This window comes from Rhinoraja longicauda, chromosome 20, assembly GCF_053455715.1.
Source record: "Rhinoraja longicauda isolate Sanriku21f chromosome 20, sRhiLon1.1, whole genome shotgun sequence".
Classification (NCBI taxonomy): domain Eukaryota; kingdom Metazoa; phylum Chordata; class Chondrichthyes; order Rajiformes; family Arhynchobatidae; genus Rhinoraja; species Rhinoraja longicauda.
Window position 1 is genome coordinate 23892684 of NC_135972.1, and position 23640 is coordinate 23916323.

At 48.8% G+C, this 23640-nt stretch overlaps 1 protein-coding gene across 2 annotated transcripts in view; it reads right to left on the bottom strand.

Moving 5' to 3' along the window:
* Window positions 1–4002: 4002 nt before the first annotated feature.
* The window catches only part of rassf3 (Ras association domain family member 3), a 56922-nt gene continuing 37284 nt past the window's right edge, over window positions 4003–23640 (bottom strand). The window contains exons 2-5 of one of the 2 annotated variants that reach the window (XM_078417238.1): window positions 17952–18059; window positions 15890–16160; window positions 15099–15214; window positions 4003–4160 (exon numbers count right to left, since the gene is read on the bottom strand). In XM_078417238.1, the coding sequence (XP_078273364.1) occupies window positions 4143–4160; window positions 15099–15214; window positions 15890–16160; window positions 17952–18059 (513 nt within the window). In that variant the 3' untranslated portion in view covers window positions 4003–4142. Of the gene's footprint in view, window positions 4161–10762; window positions 12969–15098; window positions 15215–15889; window positions 16161–17951; window positions 18060–23640 lie in introns of those variants that run through there. The other variant, XM_078417237.1, reaches the window with a different exon arrangement.

Consider the following 23640-nt stretch of genomic DNA (forward strand, 5'->3'; position numbering starts at 1 on the left):
GGTCGGGCTGGTGTAGGTGATCACAGGTCGGGCTGGTGTAGGTGATCGCAGGTCGGGCTGGTGTAGGTGATCGCTGGTTGGGCTGGTGTAGGTGTAGGTGATCGCTGGTCGGGATCGCAGGTCGGGCTGGTGTAGGTGTTCGCAGGTCGGGCTGGTGTAGGTGTTCGCAGGTCGGGCTGGTGAAGGTGTTCGCAGGTCGGGATCGCAGGTCGGGCTGGTGTAGGTGATCGTAGGTTGGGCTGGTGTAGGTGATCGCAGGTCGGGATCGTAGGTGGGGCTGGTGTAGGTGATCGCAGGTCGGGCTGGTGTAGATGATCACTGGTCGGGCTGGTGTAGGTGATCACAGGTCGGGCTGGTGTAGGTGATCACAGGTCGGGCTGGTGTAGGTGATCGCTGGTGGGGCTGGTGTAGGTGATCACAGGTCGGGCTGGTGTAGGTGATCACAGGTCGGGCTGGTGTAGGTGATCACAGGTCGGGCTGGTGTAGGTGATCACAGGTCGGGCTGGTGTAGGTGATCGCTGGTGGGGCTGGTGTAGGTGATCGCTGGTGGGGCTGGTATAGGTGATCGCTGGTGGGGCTGGTATAGGTGATCGCTGGTGGGGCTGGTGTAGGTGATCGCTGGTGGGGCTGGTGTAGGTGATCGCTGGTCGGGCTGGTGTAGGTGATCGCTGGTCGGGCTGGTGTAGGTGATCACTGGTCGGTGCAGATTACTTATGTCTGATTAGATTTACATTTAGATTCAGAGATACAACGCGGAAACAGGCCCTGCGGCCCACCGGGTCTGCACCGTCCAGCGATCCCCACACATTAGCACTATCCTACACACCCTAGGGACAATTTTTACATTTGCCCAGCCAATTAACCTACATACCTGTACGTCTTTGGACGTACATTTATTGTCCGTTGCTGACTGGCTATCCAGAGAGGTTTGACGGTGATCCAATACCCTCACTAACTCTTTGCTTCTGAAGAGCAGTGCAGGGAATTGCCGCTGATACCACCCTCCAGCCGTCGGATGTCCTGGACTGACCGGGACTCGGGACCCGCGTCGTACAAAGGCTGCCGACAGCAGCCGCCTCCCAGAGGGCACGGCCACCTCTGTCACGTCCACTTCCACCTCACCGGCCCATCTTCTCTGCTGAAGCAACAACCCCGCTGTGAATGTGGCCCCAGGGAGTTTTCGGCCGACGGGATAAGCATTGAACAATGAATTCATGCTGCCTCGGCAAGGCCACCAGCTTAATCAAGGACCAGTCCCACCCCGGTCACTCCCTCTTCTCCCCTCTCCCATCAGGCAAGAGATACAGAAGTGTGAAAACGCACACCTCCAGATTCAGGGTCAGTTTCTTCCCAGCTGTTATCAGGCATCTGAACCGTCCTACCACCAACTAGAGAGCGGTGCTGACCTCCAGCGATCACCCTACACCAGCCCAGTGCTGACCTCCAGCGATCACCCTACACCAGCCCAGTGCTGACCTCCAGCGATCACCCTACACCAGCCCGGTGCTGACCTCCAGCGATCACCTTACACCAGCCCGGTGCTGTCCTCCAGCGATCACCTTACACCAGCCCGGTGCTGACCTCCAGCGATCACCCTACACCAGCCCGGTGCTGACCTCCCATCTACCACATTGGTGACCCTCGGACGATCATTAATTGGACTTTACTGACTTTATCTTGAACTAAACGTTTTCCCCTTCACCCTGTATCTGTACACCATGGATGGCTTGAATGTAAGCATGTGTAGTCATGCCACTGACGAGATAGCACGCAACAAAAGGGCTTTTCACTGTCTGAATCTGAAGAAGTGTCGCGACCCGAAACATCACCCACCCCTTTTCTCTAGAGATGCTGCCTGACCCGCTGAGTTGCCCCTGCATTTTGCGTCTATTTTCGGAGTAAAGCAGCATCTGCAGTTCCTTCCTACACAGCTTTTCACTGTGACTTGGTACACATGACAACAAACTAAACTGAACTCAGCTGATCAATGTGGCTTTTGGCCAAGAATGAGGTTAATGTACCGTTTCTGCCAGTTCAAATCTCTCTGAAATGTTTGTCTACATGTTGATTACATAAAACACTGCTTGGAGCCAACAAAATGTATAAACCAGCACGCGGGTGGGAGATAATAGTCGTAGTCATTTCATCATGAAGTGTGGAAAAGACCCTATCTTGCCCATGCCAACCAACACGCTCCATCTTTACTAGTCCCATCTGGCTGCGTTTGACCCATATCCCTGCAAACCTTTTGTATCCAAGTACAGTACCTGTCCAAATGTTTTCCAAATGGTCTGATAGTGCCTGCCTCGACTACCTCCTCCGGCAGCTCATTTCATATACCCACCACCCTTTGTGTGAAAAAGTGGCCTTTCAGGTCCCTATTAAATGTGCGGTGGTGATGTGGAGGCTTACAATGGACAAGGCATCGAATGTCCAGGGATCATGCTTTGGCATCGGAAAGAAGTTTACAAATTCGTAAGTAATCGGAGCAGAATTAGGTCATTCATCGCATTGAGCCTACTGCGCTGTTCTATCATGGCTAATCTACCTTTCCCTCTCAACCCCATTCTCATCAATGCCTCTACTTCCTGAGAAGATTAAGGTGATTCGGTATGTCAGAGAGGATTCTCTTGAACATCTACAGGTGTACCGTAGAGAACATATTGACTGGTTGCACCATGGCCTGGTTCGGTAACTTGAACGCCCAGGAGCGAAAAAAACCTGCAAAAAGTTGTGAACACTGCCCAGTCCATCACCGGCTCCGACCTCCCCACCATCGAGGGGAATTATCAGAGTCGCTGCCTCAAAAAGGCAGCCAGCATCATCAGAGACCCACACCATCCCGGCCACACACTCATTTCACCACTGCCATCGGGAAGAAGGTACAGGAGCCTGAAAACTGTAACGTCCAGGTTCAGGAACAGCTTCTTCCCAACAGCCATCAGGCTATTAAACACTGCAACCTCAAATAAGCTCCAAACTACAATAGACGACTATTATTATTATTATTATTATTATTATTATTATTATTATTATTATTATTATTATTATTATTATTATTATTATTATTATTATTATTATTATTATTATTATTATTATTATTATTATTATTATTATTATGATGATGATTATTATTATGATGATTATTATTATTATTATTATTATTATTATTATTATTATTATTATTATTATTATTATACAACTATTGATTGTTTTTTGAGTATGTGTGTATGTATGTGTGTGTATGTATATATTTATGTGTATGTGGATATGTGTATACGTACAGTATATGTATGTGTGTGTGTGTGTGTGTGTGTGTGTGTGTGTGTGTGTGTGTGTGTGTGTGTGTGTGTGTGTGTGTGTGTGTGTGTGTGTGTGTGTGTGTGTGTGTGCTTGTGGGTATGTGTATATATACACACTGAACCTTTTTCTCTCTCGTTTATCATATTGTTTACAGTGTACTGTGTTTACATGTTCTGTTGTGCTGCAGCAAGTACGGATTTCATTGTTCCATCTGGGACACATGACAATAAAACACTCTTGACTCCTCTCCGTAACCTTTGACGCCCTTATTAATCAAGAACCTGTCAATCTCCACTTTAAAAACACCCAATAACTTGGCCTCCACAGACGTCTGCGTCAATGAATTCCACAGATTCACCACCCTCTGGCTAAAGGGGTTCCTCCTCACCTGCTTTCTCAAAATACATTCAAAAGTATAAGTCTGAAAACCATGACCAAGAGATTGAAGAATACCTTCCTCCCAACAACCATCAGGTTCGTGAACACTACACAATACTGGCCGATGAACTATGGACTGTCACAGTGTTGGAGTAACTCGGCAGGTCAGGCAGCAGTGCTGAACAACATGGATAGGTGACGTTTCGGGTCGGGGCTCATCGTTTAGTTTATTTTAGTATTATTGTCACACGTACAGTGAAAATCTTTTTGTTTTGCATCAAGTCAGTGAAATAAACTATACATGATTACAATCAAGCCATCGTCAGTGTACAGATACAGGATAAAGGGAATAACATTTAGTGCAAGATAAAGTCCAGTAAAGTCTGATTAAAGATATTTCGAAGGTCTCCAGTGAGGTAGATGGGAGGTCAGGACCACTCTCTGGTTGTTGGTAGGATGGTTCAGTTGCCTGATAACAGCTGGGAAGAAACGAATGAATGAATGAATATGTTTATAGGCCAGGTATGTGCACATACAAGGAATGTGCCTTGGTTCTCCACTCACAAATGACAACACAAACATACAGTTAACAATTAAGAATAAAGCATAACCACATCAAAACAATAAGGATACACCATTACGGTCTAAACATGTGGGTGAAAATAAACCAGAGCAAAAAAGAGACTACAGACTTTGGTTATTGAGTAGAGCAATCACTCGTGGAAAAAAGCTGTTTTGATGTCTGGCTGTGGCTGCTTTGACAGTCCGGAGTCGCCTTCCAGAGGGAAGTGCTTCAAAGAGTTTGTGGCCAGAGTGAAAGGCGTCAGAGATGATCTTGCCCGCTCGCTTCCTGGCCCTTGCAGTGTACAGTTCGTCAATGGGGAGAAGGTTGCAGCCAACAACCTTCTCAGCTGTGCGAACGATCCGTTGCAGCCTCCGGATGTCGTGCTTGGTGGCTGAGCCAAACCAGACCATGATGGAGAAGGTGAGGACGGACTCAATGATAGCAGTATAGAATTGGACCATCATTGCCCGTGGCAGATTATGTTTCCTCAGTTGCCGCAGGAAGTACATCCTCTGTTGGGCCTTTTTGACTGTGGAGTCGATGGTGGCCCCCCATTTAAGGTCCCTGGAGATGGTGGTTCCAAGGAACGTAAATGACTCCACAGATGTGACTATGGTGTTGTTGATGGTGAGTGGGGGGAGAGGAGGGGGATTTCTTCGAAAGTCTACAATTAGTTCCACTGTCTTGAGAGCATTGAGCTCCAGGTTGTTGCGATGGCACCAGGACGCCAGCTGTGTCACTTCCCATCTGTAGGCAGATGTAGGCATGGTGAAACTGTCCATGAATCTGGAGGTGTGTGTTTTCAAACTTCTGTACCTCTTGCCTGATGGGGAGAGGGGAGAAGAGGGAGTGACCGGGGTGAGACTGGTCCCTTGATTATGCTGGTGGCCTTGCCGAGGCAGCGTGAGGTGTAGATGAAGTCAATGGAAGAGAGGTTTGGTATGTGTGATGGTCTGGGCTGCGTCCACAGCTCTCTCTGCAATTTATTGTGGTCTTGGATGGAGCTATGGTTAGTCACTCATAGTCTTTACCCACACAGTCATTAGCATGCAAAATGTGGTTCACATATTCAAGTTTAGTTTAGTGTATTATTGTTACTGTGTACCGAGATACAGTGAAATGCTTGTTCTGCCTGAGAAAGGGGATGGGGGTGGGGGAGTAGAAAACTGGGAGACAGGGGAGGCAGGACAAAGCATGGCAGGGAGAACGTACAAACTCCGCACAGACAGCACCTGAGGTCAGGATCAAACCCTGTTCTCTGGCACTATAAGGCAGCGTATCCACCAGCTGCACCACCATGCTGCCACCCGATCCTTGAAGCGTACGAGGCCATAGGAAGAAGATATAAAGCACTTCACCTTCTGGTGAGTAATTGCTGAACCATGCTTTGTTTAAAGTTACCATCCATTGCACCGAGTGGATTCCGAGTCAATTTAGTATACACTTCTCGCCCTCTAGAGGCCTAATTGCTAACTACAGGCACATCCACCTGACAGTCCATTCATCCCTAAACCTGTCAATGTTTCAAATAAGCTTTAAGCCATTAAGTATAATCCATGTTAACTGCAACTCGCCAGGAAATATCACCCCCCCAGGCTCTGATTTTCTATCCAATAATTCTAGAAAATGAGCTATAATCAGTGTTGGCACAGTGGCGCAGTGGTAGAGTTGCTGCCTCATAGCACCAGAGACCCAGGTTCAATCCTGACCTCGGGTGCTGTCTGTGTGTGGAGTTTGCACGTTCTCCCTGTGACCGTGTGGGTATTCTTCACATTCCAAAGGCGTGCAGGATTATAGGTTAATTGGCTTCTGTAAATTATCCCCAGTGTGCAGGATAGAACTAGTGCTCGGGTGATCGCTGGTCGGCATGGACTTTGTGGGCAAAATGGCCTTCCTCCACACTGTATCTGTAAACTAAACCAAACCTAATAACATAAATGCTGGGAAAAGGAGAATGAGAAGACTCATTGGTTCAATGGTGCTTTTATTGTCACCTGTGCAGACAGAGGGAGGTGCTGGACAATGGGCCGGTCAGAAGGACCGGCGGGTGGGTCGAACCTACCGCACCCTCAAGGTCGGCTGCGGGAGGTGCCCCCGGGCTCGAAGGTTGAAGGTGGCCGGGCGAGGGGAAGGACGACGGTTCACTGGACGACCGGGCAGAGGTGAACGGGCCTTTCTGGCCACAACCTGGCGACTCTGACATATGGGCTCAGTGGGCTGTTTCTATGCATTTGGTACTTAACCGGTGATGGTACTGAGGTACGGCAATAATTTCACTGCTCTGTGTGCCAAAAAAAGAATTTCACCGCACCTTGGTACACGTGATAATAAAGGGACCGTTGAACCGTGTGTTTAATTTACGTATTTTTGAGTCACGCGCTGCTTTTCAGAAACGTCACCCCCAGATAAAACACGAGGTTTTAGTTCTACAATACGACACGATAAAACGTTATTCATCCCCGGAGGGAAATTGGTCTCCGATATCTAGTGATACGGTGCAGAACCCGGCATTTCAGCCCAGCGAGTCGGCGCCGACCTGCGATCCCCGTACACTAGCACTATCCTACACACTGGGGGCAATTTATATATATTTTTAAACGAAGCCAATTAATCTACAAACCTGTACGCCTTTGGAGTATGGGAGGAAACCGGAGCACCCGGAGAAAACCCACATGGTCACATGGATAATGTGCAAACTCCGTACAGACAGCACCCCATGTCAGGATCAAACCCAGGTCTCTGGCGCTGTGAGGCAGCAACTCTACCGCTGCGCCACTGTGCCGCCCAAGGTGCTGGTATTGCAAACAGAGGTAGTGGCTTAGTCTAGAATAGGATACAGTATATAAATATAGACACACAGGATCCCCATCAATGTCATCTTTATTAAAATAGGCCACAGTTTACAAAAGCCATTTTATCCAAATTCAATACCTTAAAAAGGGAAAGAGAATAATTACTCCTTAATAAAAATAAATTTCCACTTGCATCAGTCAATATAAATACAGTTACAACTCAGCCCTATACACTGCTTGAAGTCTGTGCTTGTCCACACATGCAGCGCCTTGTTTCAGAGTCAGTGATTGTATTTTGCACCCTTGCATACGCTGGTTAAAAACAGCAAGTGGTTTGTGATGTGGTGAAATACGATACAGTTCTTGTCTTTCACCCGAATGATCAGCAGGACATTGTCAGTGTTTGATTGCGTCAGGGGAGGGGTAGAGTCGGACATTGTATTCACCCGAGAGTCACGGTAAACGAATACAATGCCAAGCTCTGCGAATCCCCCTGCGTTAGAACAACCAGTCTGTGGAGCGTCACGCAATAGCTCCACGGGTAATTTCTCGCCCTGGGCTCCGGCGTGGCGTGCAAACAGTTCAAGTAAAGGGTTAAAAAAAATATTACCATTCACAGTAAAAGAATATGAGCCCCTTCCGGCACTCCTGTCCAGTCAACTCAGACCAGGAGTGCAGACCCGGCAAAAAAAAAAAGACTTTTTCCACATTGTCTATTTAAAACAAAAACAAAACGTTCATTTTAGCTCAGTACGAAAACTCGGTACAGCCTTTTTCTTTTAAATTAATACAAAATGGTCATCAACAGACTTAAATATCAAGTTTCAAAATTTTTTTTTCCTCTTCTTCGGTTTTTAGCAACAATTCCCTGACGTGCTAAAGTGCCCTAACTTTATTCTTTGGTATAAGTTATCACGCAATAAAAAATTGCAAGCAAGCAAAAGCAGTGGTGACTGAACTGCTCATTGTGCAGTCATCAAAGGTACACAGCATGAAGTTGTCCACCCTGCGATCAACAAGTGGTTCAAGCACAGCTCACGACAGACCCAGGAGTGGAGGCATTGGTCTCACCTCTTGCAACCCCCCACCCCCCCCCCCCCCCCCGATCCTCTCCCAACCAAACCCCCAAGCAAAAACAGAAATTGCGTAAGAAGCAGGTCGAAATCCACAGTGTGTCACTTCAGTGTGTGTAGTTTCTTTAGACTTTAGAGGTACAGCGCGGAAACAGGCCCTTCAGCTCGCCGATTCCACACCGACCGACGATCATCCCATATACTAGCACTATCCCGCACGCTGGGGACAATTTACAATTTTTTTAAGCCGAAGCCAATTAACCTACAAACTTGTACATCTCTGGGATGTGGGAGGAAACCAGTGTACCCGGAGAAAACCCAAGCGGTCACGGGGAGAACGTGCAGACTCTATGTTCCCAATGTTGGGGGAGTCCAGAACAAGGGGCCACAGTTTAAGAATAAGGGGTAGGCCATTTAGAACGGAGATGAGGAAAAACCTTTTTTAGTCAGAGAGTTGTGAATCTGTGGAATTCTCTGCCTCAGAAGGCAGTGGAGGACAATTCTCTGAATACATTCAAGAGAGAGCTAGATAGAGCTCTTAAGGATAACGGAGTCAGGGGGTATGGGGAGAAGGCAGGAACGGGGTACTGATTGAGAATGATCAGCCATGATCACATTGAATGGTGGTGCTGACTCGAAGGGCCGAATAGCCTCCTCCTGCACCTATTGTCTATTGACTCTGTACAGACAGCACCCGTGGTCAGGATCGAACCCGGGTCTCTCTACCGCTGAGCCACTGTGCCGCCCCTAATTTTCGAAAGGGATAGAGAAAATCCTCAACAAAGATGGATCCTCCATTGACATGGTGCCCATCGCACATCAAAGGTACTGGACCCCTGAGAGTGTTGGGGGGTTGGGGGGCATTCAAAGGGGTATCTGTCCACCCTTCTCCGCAAATGTCACCCCCACACCCTCATCCGAACAATCCCTCGACAGAATCCTAATTAAAATGGTTTGAAGTTTCTCCCTTCCCCCGCCGATCCACTTATAACCAACATTGAATTCACAGCAATTTCATAGCAACTAATCTTTGGATAAAATTAATACAGTAGCCACATATTAAATAATAATTCAGCAGCAGTTAGGGGAAGGAGCAAATATTATTGGTCCTACCCCAAGGTCTATTTAGTGCACAGCATGTCAGAGTTGGGACTTTATGTTGTAACTTTACAAAACACTGGTTAGACTGCAGCTGGAGTATTGTGAGCAGATTCTGGTCACCGCATGATAAGGAGGATGTGACTGGGCTGGAGAGAGTGCAGAAGAGATGTACCGGGATCTTGCCTGGACTGGAGGACTCTAGTTATGGGGAGAACTCCGACCCAGTGCCGTTGCCAGGACAACGGGCCTTTATGGCAAAGTTAAGACTCTATATTGTTAATGACGTTGGAATTGAATCACACAAAATGGCGCTGGAAGCGTGGCGAAGCCTGTGTGTTGTCTCGGTGTAATCTACTATTCTTGCACTCTTGTACTTAAGTACGATTGTGCCTCTGTAAACTACGTTTTTTTACTGAACTCCACGTTCGATCCTTTTGCCTCTCACCCACAGGCACAGCTGGCAGAGTTGCTGCCTCACAGTGCCGGAGTCACGGTGCGATCCTGACCTCCTGCTGTCTGCTTTTAGAGTTCTCCTTGTGACCGCGTGGGATTCCTCCGGGTGCTCCGGTTTCCACCCGCATCCCAATGAGGTGCGGGTTTGTCGGTTAATGATCACATTGAATGGCGGTGCTGGCTCGAAGGGCCGAATGGCCTACTCCTGCACCTATTGTCTATTGACTCCGTACAGACAGACAGCACCCGTGGTCAGGATCGAACCTGACCCCGCAGGTGTAATTCAGAGCAAATGACTGACATGGGCCATGAGACGGGGGAGGAAACTGGACAACCCCAAAGGAAACCCGCTCCGTCACGAGGCCAACGTGCAAACTCCACAGGGTCAGCATTGAACCCAGGCCGCCGGAGGTCTGGGGCAGCAGTACTAACCGCTGCATCTCCGGCTTGGGATAGCGTTTGGTTTTAAACCCATGCCAGTGCCACTGATCTGGTTTTTGGTGACGCGTGCTAATTCACTCTCAGCTTTGGCAATAGATTTTGGGGTCAGAAAAAAACTCCAAGAGGAAGAGTGACTTTTACCTCAGGCGCGTCCTTCTGCCGTTCCACCGGCGTACTCCTCCGCCATGCCAGATATTCACGCAGCCCCGCCAACGTGGTACACACACTCCCATGGGTGCTGCACCTGTCTACACCCAACCCAAAGCTACGACCACCATGGGTGAAAGATACCAACAGCCAAGATGTCCCCTGGAGCAGGTGCTCACGAGACGCCTGGTTCCGGCTAACAAGCCATCATCTACCATCCCACTGTCTGAAGATGAGACCACATGGTGCCCAAGGCAATTACTGCTTCACTAATAAGTCTGTTTTGTACACTTGTGGTATTTTTAACCTGTTGCCACACATAAAGAGAGCTCCTTTCTCTTAAACTAATCTTCCTCTCATCCTAGGTAGACACAAAATGCTGGAGTAACTCAGCGGGTCAGGCAGCATCTCGGGAGAGAAGGAATGGGTGATGTTTCGGAAACGTCACCCATTCCTTCTCTCCCGAGATGCTGCCTGACCCGCTGAGTTACTCCAGCATTTTGTGTCCACCTTCGATTTAAACCAGCATCTGCAGTTTTCTTCCTACACTTCTTCTCATCCTGGTCTCCAACCTGCCGACGTAATCAATCCAAATCTACATCTCAAAATATCCTCTGCACGCTGTCTTTACACTTCATCCCAACAATCCTCTTCACCACTTCCCCCAACCCGCCTCTCGCCTTCCACATCACCGATCTTTAAAGTTAGACTTTAGTGGTATCTGGTGGAACAGGCACTGCGGCCCACCGAGTCTGTGCTGACCAGCGATTGCCCCGTACACAGATACCACTAGTACACACTAGGGATATTGTACAATTTGCAATTCTTACCAAAGCCAATTAACCTGCAAACCTGTACGTCTTTGGAGTGTGGGAGGAAACTGGAGCACCCGGAGAAAATCCATGCTGTCACGAGGAGAAAGTACAAACTCCGTACAGACAGCACCCGTAGTCAGGATCGAACCGGGGTCCCTGGCGCTCTAAGGCAGCGACTCTATTGCTAGGCCACCGCACCACCACACCCCCCAGTTTCCTCTACATATCTCCTGCAGGCTGTCTTTACACTTCATCTCAACACCACTCTTCAACACTTCCCCTAACCCATCTCCCACCTCCTACATCACTGATTTTAAACTTTAGACAATAAACTTTAGAGATACAGCGTGGAAACAGGCCCCTTGGCCCACCACGTCCGCGCCGACCAGCGATCACCCCGTACACTCGAAATATCCTACACACTAGGAACAATTTACAATTTTTACCGAAGCCAATTAACCGACAAACCTGCCTGTATTTGGAATGTGGGAGCACCCGGAGAAAATCCATGTGGTCGTGGGAGAACGTACAAACTCCGTAGACAGCACCCGTAGTCAGGATGGAACCCGGGTCTCCGGTGCTGTGAGGCAGCAACTCTACTGCTGCACCACTGTTTCCCCTAAATGGATGATCATCTTGGGTATTTCAACCCCTCTCAACCTCTTTGCCTCCCTTGTCATAATTTTCACGTGTAGTTTAGTATCCTTAAAATGGGTCTGATTCTACGCTGTATGTCTCTAGTTTAGCTTCCTTAAAATGGGCCTGTTTCCACGCTGAATTACTCAAGTCTAGTATCCTTAAAATAGGCTTGTTTCCACGCTGTACGTCTCCAGTCTCATGTCCTTAAGGTGGGCCTGTTTCCACACTGTATGACTCTAGTTTATGGTCCTTAAAATGGGCCTGTTTCCACGCTATATGACTCTGGTTTAGTATCCTTAAAATGGGCCTGTATCCACGCTGAATTACTCTAGTCTAGTATCCTTAAAATAGGCTTGTTTCCACCCTGTACGTCTCCAGTCTCATGTCCTTAAGGTGGGCCTGTTTCCACACTGTATGACTCTAGTTTATGGTCCTTAAAATGGGCCTGTTTCCACGCTGTATGACTCTGGTTTAGTATCCTTAAAATGGGCCTGTTTCCATGCTGTATGACTCTAGTTTATTGTCCTTAAAATGTGCTTGTTTCAATGCTGTACGTCTTGATTTTAGCGTCCTTAAAAAATAATATATTGAGCTTTGCATCTTTAAACATTCGGCACTGTAGATTTGCGGGCTGTCCAGGAACCGTTACAAATGGTTCCCCGTGAGTTCTCAAGTTGAAGGGTTATCATGTTGAATGCAGTCATAGTGGTCCCTCTACACCGCACAAGCCACCATGCAGGCCAGGGGCTTTGCCAAGGCATCAGGCGGTGTGAATACTGGCGTGTTGGAAGCACCGCCATAAATACTTTACACGCGAGGCCAACGCAGGGAGATCTCACTGGCGTTGAAGCTGGTCCAACGTTGGCTGGCTGGCTGGCGAATACCCTTCACGAACGCCCAGCAAACATGGCGGCCGGACAAGGTATGAGACAGTCTGGCTGGAGTCCATTGGGCCTGTTGTTCCAGGTGGGTTCAACCAACTAAGCCCTCTCGCTGAAACGGGGGTCTTCAGGTTTGAAGGTTAACTCCCTGTTGACTACCCTTGCACGCGTCCCTCGGTCCGGAGCTTCCCAACGCTGGGACCCGGCCACGCTTGCCGAAACTCCGGGGTTTAATCCGGTTTCCCCGTGGATCTCAAGGCGGCCTCCAGCTTGGCCCTGTAGGTCACGTAGCGTTTCTCCAGCAGCTTGAAATGATCCTCTTCCTCCTTGCTCAGCATCCGCAGGAAGTTGTGCAGCTCTGGCAGGCTGAAGGCCTCCCACTGGGGGAACAAGACATCAGGGGTGAAGGTGCGGGACGAAAAACAAAGTCAAGACAATCCCCCACCCCCACACCCAGCAATCAGCGCGGACACGTTCAACACGTGTGTCCCATGGTGATATACGATCCACTGGATCACGAGGCATACAATCACAACTTGCACAACACAGGGGGACATGTTGGTGCTATTCTTTAGCTCATAACTTCATAAATTGTAGGTGTAGAATTAGGCCATTCAGGTCTACTCCACCATGTGAATGATCAACCACGATCACATTGAATGGCCGTGCTGGCTCGAAGGGCCGAAGGGCCTGCTCCTGCACCTATTGTCTATTGTCAATCATGGCTGATCTAACTTTCCCTCTCAACCCCATTCTCCTGCCTTCTTCCCTTAACCCCTGACACCCGTACTAATAAAGTATCTACCAATCTCCGCCTTAAAAATATCCATTGACTTGGCCTCCACAGCCGTCTGTGGCAATGAATTCCACAGATTCACCACCCTCTGACTAAAGAAATTCCTCCTCATCTCCTTTTATTCTGGGGCTATGGCCTCTGGTCCTAGACTCTCCCACTTGTGGAAACATCCTCTCCACGTCCACTCTATTGATCAGAAACAAAGAACGGAGATGCTGGTTTATACCAAAGGTAGAAACAGCATCTCTGGAGAAAAAGAATGGGCGATGTTTTGGGTCAGGATCCTTCTACAGATGTTATTGTTTCATTTTTGTTTAAACAATTGTTTTAATTGATTGATTTAAAGATACAACAGCATTGATACAGGCCCTTTGGTCCACTGAGCTCATGTTGACCATCGATCGCCCATTCACAATAGTTCTATATTATATTGTGGGATAACACAGAACTAGTGTGAATTGGTGATCGATGATTGGGGGGGGGGGGGGGGAGGGGGTGGACTCAATGGGTCAAAGGGCCTCTTTCCATGCTGTATCTTTAAACTGAAGCTAAAACTCAGCTAAATGTAAAAAAGTGCCGCAGTATCTCAACGGGTCAGGCAGCCTCTCTGGAGGACGTGGATTGGTGACGTTTTGGGTCAGGACCTGACCTGGAACGTCACCATTTCATGTTCTCCAGAGATGCTGCCTGACCCGCTGAGTTACTCCAGCACATTGTGTGTTTTTTACTGAAGATTCCATTGTTTGCACCCTGAACTCAGTACGTTAGGGTCAGATTACCATTCCTTGCCTGCACATTAATATAAAACCTTCTGACCCCTGATAATCTCCGTCACTTCCAGACGAAAGGAACTTCGGACGCTGGCTGACAAAAATCGGTACAAAGTGATGGAGTGCTCCTGCTCACTTTGTTACGTTACAGTTGTACAACACTTTGGGGAAGCCACATTAGGAGTATTGTGTTCAGTTTTGGTCAGCCTGCTGTCGGGAAGGTGTTTTCACGGCGGGAAGGGTGCAGAGAAGAATTATGAGGGTGGTGCCAGGTCTCGGGGGGCCTGAGCTATATTGGGAGAGGTTGAGAAGACTAGGACTCTATTCCTTGGAGCGCAGGATGATGAGGGGCGGATCTTGTAGAGGTGCACAAGATCTTGAAGGGGGCAGATAGATAAGGTAGATACACAATCTTTCACCCAGAGTAGGGGAATCAAGAACCAGACCACATGGGTTTCAGATGAGAGGGAAAAGTTTTAATAAAGAAATCTTTTCTTTTCTGAAGTCAATGACTAATTCCTTGGTTTTGTTGACATTGAATCTGTCTGCTAAAGATTCTTGCAACGGAATCGAGATTGCCTTCTTTTACCCAGAGTAGGGGAATCAAGACCCAGATGACATTGGTTTACGGTGAGGGGGGAAAGATTTAACAGGAAACTGAGGGGCGACGTTTTCACACGGAGGGTGATGGGTATAATGAAAGAGCTGCCAGAGGAGGAAGTTGAGACAGTTACTGTAACAACATGTAAAATACATTTGCGTGTATACGTGGGTAGGACATGTTTAGAAATGCAGACAGGGGGGGGGGACTAGTGTTAATGGAGCATCTGGGTTGGCATGGGCAAGTTGGGCCGAAGGGCCTGTTTCCACGCTGTATGACTCTATGACACGTGCATCTCCACACTAAAACCCATGACCACTTGAGATAGAGAGAGGTCACTTACCAAGACCTCCCCGGTCTCGTACTCTCGCAGTACAAAGCTCAAGGCGTCCGAGCTGGGTCCGGCAAGCAGGCGCAGGTAGAGGGGGTGCTCCCCGTCTGACAGCTTGTGCGAGTGAACTAGAGGTAGAGGAACGGAGACAGGTTAGTCGCACAGGTGTACCATGTCAATGATGTCCATGTGTCGCTCATGGACCAGAGCCCTGCTATGGTGGCACAGCGTGACAAGGACAGCATGGTGGCTCAGCGGTAGAGTTGCTGCCTTATTGCACTTGCAGCGCCGGAGACCTGGGTTCGATCCAGACTACGGGTGCTGTCTGTATGGAATTTGTATGTTCTCTCCGTGACCTGCGTGGATTTTCTCCAAGATCTTCCGTTTACTCTCACACTCTAAAGACGTACAGGTTTGTAGGTTAATTGGCTTGGTAAATGTAAAAATTGTCCCTAGTGTGTGTCGGATAGTGTTAATACATGGAGATTGTTGGTCAGCGCAGACCTGGTGGTCCTGAAGGGCCTGTTTCCGCGCTAGCACTATCCTAGACTCGTACTATCCTACACACGAGGGACAATTTACAATCTTTACCGAAGCCAATTAACCTACAAAGCCGCATGTCTTTGGAGTGTGGGGGGAAACCGGAGCGCCCGGAGAAAACTCACGCAGTCGTAGGGAGAACGTACAAACGCCACATAGACGGCACCCGTAGTCAGGATCGAACCTGGGTCTCTGGCGCTGTGAAGCAGCAACTCTACCGCTGCACCGCTGTCAAGGGACCTGTCAAAGCCTACAAGCCTTACCCTGATCGCCGACGTAGAACTGCTGGAAGAGTGCAAACTTGGCGGGGTTATCGAGCACCGTGAACTTCTTCAGCAGCGCCTGGATCACATCCTTGACCGTGTTACAGCTGCTGATGTGCAGAGTGTTGACGGTATCCTTCGGCAAGTAGAAGGCTGTCTCGTTGACGCTGTTATACACGGGACTGCCTAGAGTTGACATGGCCTGTATGGTGATGGGTCTGTGCAGGTCCATCTGGACCTTGATGAAACCAGTGTAGACTTCATCCGTGTTCTGGAGAGGCAAAAATGTGTCGTTTAGTTTAGCGTGGACGATAGACACAAAGTGCTGGAGTAACTCAAGTGGGCCAGGCAGCATCCCTGGAGACGTTTCAGGTTGAAGCCCATCTTCAGACTCTGTGTGAAGATGGGCTTCAACCCTGTGTGCAGTTTTGGTCTCCAAATTTGAGGAAGGATATTCTTGCTATGGAGGGCGTGCAGCGTAGGTTCACTAGGTTAATTCCCGGAATGGCGGGACTGTTCGTATGTTGAAAGGCTGGAGCGATTGGGCTTGTATACACTGGAATTTAGAAGGATGAGGGGGGATCTTATTGAAACATATAAGATAATTAGGGGATTGGACACATTAGAGGCAGGAAACATGTTCCCAATGTTGGGGGAGTCCAGAACAAGGGGCCACAGTTTAAGAATAAGGGGTAGGCCATTTAGAACGGAGATGAGAAAGAACTTTTTCAGTCAGAGAGTGGTGAAGGTGTGGAATTCTCTGCCTCAGAAGGCAGTGGAGGCCAGTTCGTTGGATGCTTTCAAGAGAGAGCTGGATAGAGCTCTTAAGGATAGCGGAGTGAGGGGGTATGGGGAGAAGGCAGGAACGGGGTACTGATTGAGAGTGATCAGCCATGATCGCATTGAATGGCAGTGCTGGCTCGAAGGGCTGAATGGCCTACTCCTGCACCTATTGTCTATTGTCTATTGTCTATTGACCAGCATCTGCAGTTCCTTCCTACACATGTAGTTTAGTTTAGTGTAGTGAAAGAGTTTAGAGATACAGCATGGAAACAGTCCCTCCGGCACAGTAAGTCCACGCCGACCAGCGATCATCTGAACACTAGTTCGATGTTTCTCAGTCTCACGTCCCCTCTCTAGACATTGGGGGCAATTCACAGAAGCCAATTAACACACAAATTTGTGGGGGTTTTTGGAATGTGGGAGGAAACCAGAGCTCCCGGAGAAAACCCATGCGGTCACAGGGAGAATGTACAAACTCTGTTCACTTTAGTGTAGTTACGTTTATTGTCACGTGCACCAAGGTACTGTGAAAAGCTTCCATCGTGTGCTAACCAGTCAGCAGAAAGACAATACATACAATACAATACAATACAATACAATACAATACAATACAATATATCTTTATTGTCATTGTACCCAGGGGTACAACGAGATTGGGAATGCGCCTCCCATACGATGCAATAATTTAAGTAATTTAGACAGCAGCAACCCAATGAAACGAAACAGTTGTAACAGTTTTGGACAGGGTAAAGTGCAAGTTGACCTATGCGTTGTGGCCATCCGGCTCAGCAGGACCGGTTCATAGCAGCTATGGCCCTGGGGATGAAGCTGAAGCTGTCCCTGAGTCTGGAGGTGCGGGCGTAGAAGGCCTTGTATTGTCTGCCCGATGGAAGGAGTTCGAACAGACTGTTGCAGGGGTGTGAAGAGTCTACACTTTACCCATGATTACAATCCAGCCACCCGCAGTGTAGAGATACACGGATAAAGGGAAGAACGTGAGTAACATTTAGTGCAAAATGAAGGCCAGTAAAGTCCGATTAAAGATAGTCCCAGGGTCTCAAATGAGGAAGACGGGAGGTCAGGACAGCTCTCTAGTTGTTGGTAGGATGGTTCACGTTCACAGTGCCCGTAGTCAGGATCGAACCCAGGTCTCTGGAGCTGTGAGGCAGCAACTGCCCGAATCAATGCTGACCAAAATGCCCCATCTTAGCTAGAAACATTTAAAACCCCCAGTGGGGAAGTCCAACGTCTCCATCAAGTGTTGTGGACATTCACTTACCCAGCTCATTCTCAACCGGTTGGTAACGGAGGAGTTGTAGGCTTCGACCTTCTGCCTGAGCTCTTCCTTCGTGAGTATTTTCGGCGGCAGGCGTTCCTTTCCGACATCCTGCAACACGAAGGAATGAAATAACGATCAGTCAGTCACAGGGCGGGGGAGTGAGGATCACCGGCTAAACTCCAGAGGAGGGACACCCCTCGACTGTGCCAAGGGGTCAGAGTGTCAAGTGCATCAGACAGGGGCATCTCGCCTACAGGGCTGGCTCTTCACACCAATGCTTAGTGTTGTTTAGAGATACAGCATGGAGACATGCCCAATGTGTAGGAAGGAACTGCAGACGTTGGTTTAAATCGAAGGTGGACTCAAAATGCTGGAGTAACTCAGCAGGACAGGCAGCATCTCTGGAGGGAAGGAATGGGTGACGTTTTGGATCCAGACCCTTCAGACATGGAAACAGGCACCTCAGCCGTCCGAGTCCACATTGACCATCGATCACCCGTTCACACCAGTTCTGTTATCCCACCTTCTCATCCACTCCCTGCACACAAGAGGGCCATTTACAGAGGACCAAATAACCTACAAGCACGCACGTCTTTGGGATGTGGGAGGAAACCGAAGCACCCGGAGAAAACCCACACGGTCACGGGAAGAACGTGCAAACTCCACCCACAGACAGCACCCGAGGTCGGGATCGAATCCGGGTCTCTGGCACTGTGAGGCAGCGGCTCTACTAGTTGTGCCACTGTGCTGCCCTGTTTCAGTTTGTGTCGCCCAGCAGAATCCTTATCAGGGTACAATAGAGTTGTGTAGCACGGAAACAGGCCCATCGACCCCAACTCAACAATGGTGTCTATCGGTTCTGAACCCACTTTCTAGTCTTTGGCCTAAATCCCTCTGTTCTTTTCTCATCCATGTACCTGTCCAATTGCTGACTTAAAACCTTGTGAAAAATGGCCATGTTTTCCAGCGAGACACCCTGATGTAATTTAACCTCTTGCCACCAGATGCCGCTGTTGAGCAAGTTTTGTGAAGCCACTGTGAAGCTATGGAGATCCACTACTCTTCCAGCTTTCACCCCACAACCTCCGCTTGAAGGAAGGTCCCAATTCAAAATGTCACCCATTCCTTCTGTCCAGAGATGCTGCCTGTCCCGCTGAGTTACTCCAGTTTTGTGTCTATCGTCGGTTTAAACCAGCATCTGCAGTTCCTTCCCTACACACTAGCTCAGCTTGAAGAAGGGTCCCAAAAGATCACCTATCCCCGCTCTCCGGGGATGCTGCCTGACCCACAGTTACTCCAGCACTTTGTGTCTTTTTTTGCTAACTGGCATCTGCAGTTCCTCGCGTCTCCAATTTTGTTGACATTTGTTTTCTGAAATGTATTTGGACGCATATTCTTAGACTGTAGAGATACAGCGTGGAAACAGGCCCTTCGAGCCCCGTACCCCGTACACTAACACTAGGGGGACAAATGATCTGCTCTGGCGCTGTAAGGCAGCAACTCTACCGCTGCACCACTGTGCCACCCATCTGAGTCGGACAAAATCTAATTCCCACCTCTAATTACCCATGAGATGGTGAGCTGCTGTGATCTTCCCAGTGAAGGAGCTCACACGGTGATGTTGGGATGGGAGCGCCAGGATTTGGGAAGTGTGACGTAGAACATAGAACAGTACAGCACAGGAACAGGCCCTTCGGCCCACAATGTCTGTGCCGAATATGATGCCAAGTTAACCTGGTCTCATCTGCCAGCACGTGACCCATATCCCTCTTGTCCCTGTACTCTTAAACACCACTTTGGTACCTGCCTCCACCACCACCTCTGGCAATGTGTTCCATGCCCCCACCACTCTGTGCAAAAATACAGGCCCTGCACATCTCCATTAAACTCTCTCCCCTCTCATTTTATAGCTCTGCCCTCTTTGGGGACAGCACAATGGCGCAATGGTAGAGTTGCGGCCTAACAGCGCCAGAGACCCGGCTTTGATCCTGACTACGGGTGCTGTCTGTACAGAGTTTTTATACATTCTCCCTGTGACCTTGTGGGTTTTCTCTGGGTGCTCCAGTTTCCTCCCACATTTCAAAGACGCGAAGAATTGTCGGTTAATTGTCTTCCATACATTGTCCCCAGTGTGCGGTATACAACTAGTGTGAACGGGTGATCGATGGTCAGCGTGGACTCATGGACTCCATCTACACTTCACGCTGCCTTGGCAAGGCCACCGGCATAATCAAGGAACAGTCTCACCCTGGGCACTTGCTGCCTTACAGCGCCAGATACCCAGGTTTGATCCTGACCGCGGGTGCTGTCTGTGTGGAGTTTGTACGTTCTCCCTGCGACCGTGTGGGTTTTCCCTGGGTGCTCCGGTTTCCTCCCACGTTCCAAAGACATGTAGGTTAATTGGTTTCTGTAAATTGTCCCGAGTGTGGAGGATAGAACCAGTGTGTGGGGTGAGAAGAGGGAGACTCGAAACCCCCTCTGAAAAGAGGTAGAATCTAGCCCATTGCCACCACAGCCTTATGCTCAACTTTGCGAATTTGCCTTAAATGCAATTTCTGCCACCTGAAATGTTTGCACGAATACTTCTTTTGAACCAAAAACCTGACCGAGGAAAATATCACAGCTTCAATAATATTCATTGCCACCGATGACTGAATATCCCATTGCATTAACACTGCATCTGATCCCACACCATATATGGCCAGCTTATTTCTTGAAGCTCCTGCCAGAATTCTAAACAAGTTATATTTAAGTTGCAATTTATTCTGTGCAGAATCTTGGCGGGCTGCGTCTTCGGATTTGGCAGGCTGCAGCAAAGCTCGTTTTGAAGAATATGTTTCAACAGGTTCATTTGTTTACATTCGGAGATGGGCAATTTGCAAAGAAATAATCAGGGGGGAAAAAAATGTTCAAGAGTTATTTTCAGAGGAGTAGGCCTTTCTGAAAAGCAAGGAAGAGGACAGAAAGGGAGAGTGCGATCAAGGTGGGTGGGGGAGGTGGGTTATAGAGAGGGACAGAGGAACAGACAGGGAGGGAGGGAGGGAGGGAGGGAGGGAGGGAGGGAGGGAGGGAGGGAGGGAGGGAGGGAGGGAGGGAGGGAGGGAGGGAGGGAGGGAGGGAGGGAGGGAGGGAGGGAGGGAGGGAGGGAGGGAGGGAGGGAGGGAGAGGTGACACAAGGGACTGCAGATGCTGGAATATTGAGCAAAACACAAAGTGCTGGAGTTACTCAGCGGGTCAGGCAGCATCTCTGGAGAGAATGGACAGGTGACGTCTCTTTTTCAGAGAGGTGTAGTACTGCCCTTGCACTAAACTCTTGCACTCAAGTATGATTGTGCCTATGTACAGTAAGATTTTTTACTGAATGGTTTGCACAAAAGGAGTTTCATTGTACCTAGGTAGAGTTTAGATCTACATAGTGGAAACAGGCCCTTCAGCCCACCTAGTCCATGCCGACCATCGATCACCCTTTCACACTAGTTTTAAGTTATCCCACTATTACATCCAGTCTCTACACACTAGGGACTATTTACAGAAGGTAATTAACCTACAGATCTGCACGTCTTTGCGATGTGGGAGGAGACCGGAGCACCCGGAGGAATCCCACGCGGTCACAGGGAGAACGTGCCAGGGGTTATGGGGAGAAGGCAGGAGAATGGGGTCGAGAGGGAAAGGTAGATCAGCCATGACTGAATGGCAGAGTAGACTTGATGGGCCAAATGGCCTGATCCTGCTCCTATCACTTATGAACGTGCAAACTCCGTACAGACAGCACCCAAAGTCAGGATCAAACTCGGGTCTCTGGCGCTGTGAGGGCAGTGGCTCTACCAGCTGTGCCACTGTGTGGTGTTGATGAGGGGTTTAAATATCAACCAGGTCACTGTGCATAGATCCCCAGCTAATCCACAGGGGGTCCTTGATGTTCAACGTGCACCTTAACATCGTTGAGGTTTTTGCACTTGCCTCACGAGCGGGATCTGATCTCACCATTTTCTGATTGAGTTGATAGCACTAGGCTCTCGTTTTTTTACACTCAGTACAAATAACCGCACTGTGCACTGTTTTTACAATAAATGTCTTTGATCCTTTAAGTGGTACAGCGGTAGAGGTTAAGTGGTGCAGCGGCAGAGTTGCTGCATCACAGCGCCAGAGATCCGGGCTCGGTCTTGACTACCGATGCGGCCTGTGTGTTTGCACATTTCCCCAGTGACCACGTGGGTTTCCTCCAGGTGCTCCGGTTTCCTCTCACACTCTAAAGATGTGCAGGGTTGCAGGTTAATTGGCTTGTGTAAATTGTCTCACGTGTGCAAGAAATAGTGCTAGTGAACGGGTGATTGTTGGAGGGCGTAGACTCGATGGGCCTGTTTCCACGCTGTATCTCTAAACTAAATTCTGAGGAGTAGACTGATTTTTATGCCTTTTGAGGGCAATTTTAGGCAGCCTTTGAAGCTTTTATAAATACATGACACGCTTCCCAAACAATGCCTTTTTTCCTCGTCTGGACTACTTGATGCTCTGCAAAGATTTGGAACATTGCTGCTCTCTGTCTCAGTGACTGGTGGTGCCATAATAACATAATCATAATCGTAATTTATTAGCCAACTAAGTTTTGCAACATATGAGAAATTTGGTTTGCCACAGTCATACCAAAAAAGCAACACGACGCACAACTGCATAAAGGTTTGACATAAACATCCAACACAGCGGCTCCTCCACATTGTCCACTGTGATGGAAGGCAATAAAGTCTGATTTCTGTCCTCCTTTTCTCCCGCAGTCGGTGGTGGGTGGGTCAAACCATCCACAGTCAGAGATTGAAGCTCCCACAATCCGGGCGATCAAAGCTCCCACATCCGGGCGATCAAAGCTCCCACGATCGGGACAGTCGAAGCTCCTGCGGCTCGGAGCTCCCGAAGCCGGTCCCTAACCAGGGACCGCGAGCTCCACGTTGTTGAAGTCCGCAGGCCCCCGCAGTTGGAGCTTCCGAGGGCGATCCCTGGCAAAGGGACCGCCAGCTCCACGATGTTAAGTCCGCAAGCTCCGGCGGTTAGAGCTCCCGCGGCCCGAGAAAGAGGCCGCCAGGTCCACGATGTTAGGCCGCAGTGCAGACGGAGATATGACACGGAACAAATCGCATCTCCGTCGAGGAAAGAGATAAAACAAGTTTCCACCCCCCCTCAACATAACGCAAAACTAAAGATAAACTAAAACATACATGTTACAACAAACTAAAACCACAAAGAAGGAAAAAGACGAGGCAGACCATTGGCGAGGCAGCCATCGTTCGGCGCCCCCTTATGATTATGATACCAGGCTCATTTCCATGGGTACAAAGGCTCATTAGACCTCTGGTCACTTCTGAAGATGTTCATAAGTTCATAAGTCACAGGAGCAGAGGTCGGCCATTTGTCCCTTCGAATCTACTCCGCCATTCAATCATGGCTGATCTTTCTTTCCCTCTCAACAGAGGGGGACATAGGTTTAAGGTGAAGGGGGAAAATTTAATAGGAACCTGAGGGGAAACTTTTTTTATGCAAAGGGTAGTGGGTGTAGGAAACAAGCTGCCGGAGGAGGTAGTTGAGCCAGGTACTATCACAACGTTTAAGAAACATTTAGACAGGTACATGGATAGGGTAGACACAAAATGTTGGAGTAACTCAGCGGATCAAGCAGCAACTCTGGAGAAAAGGAATA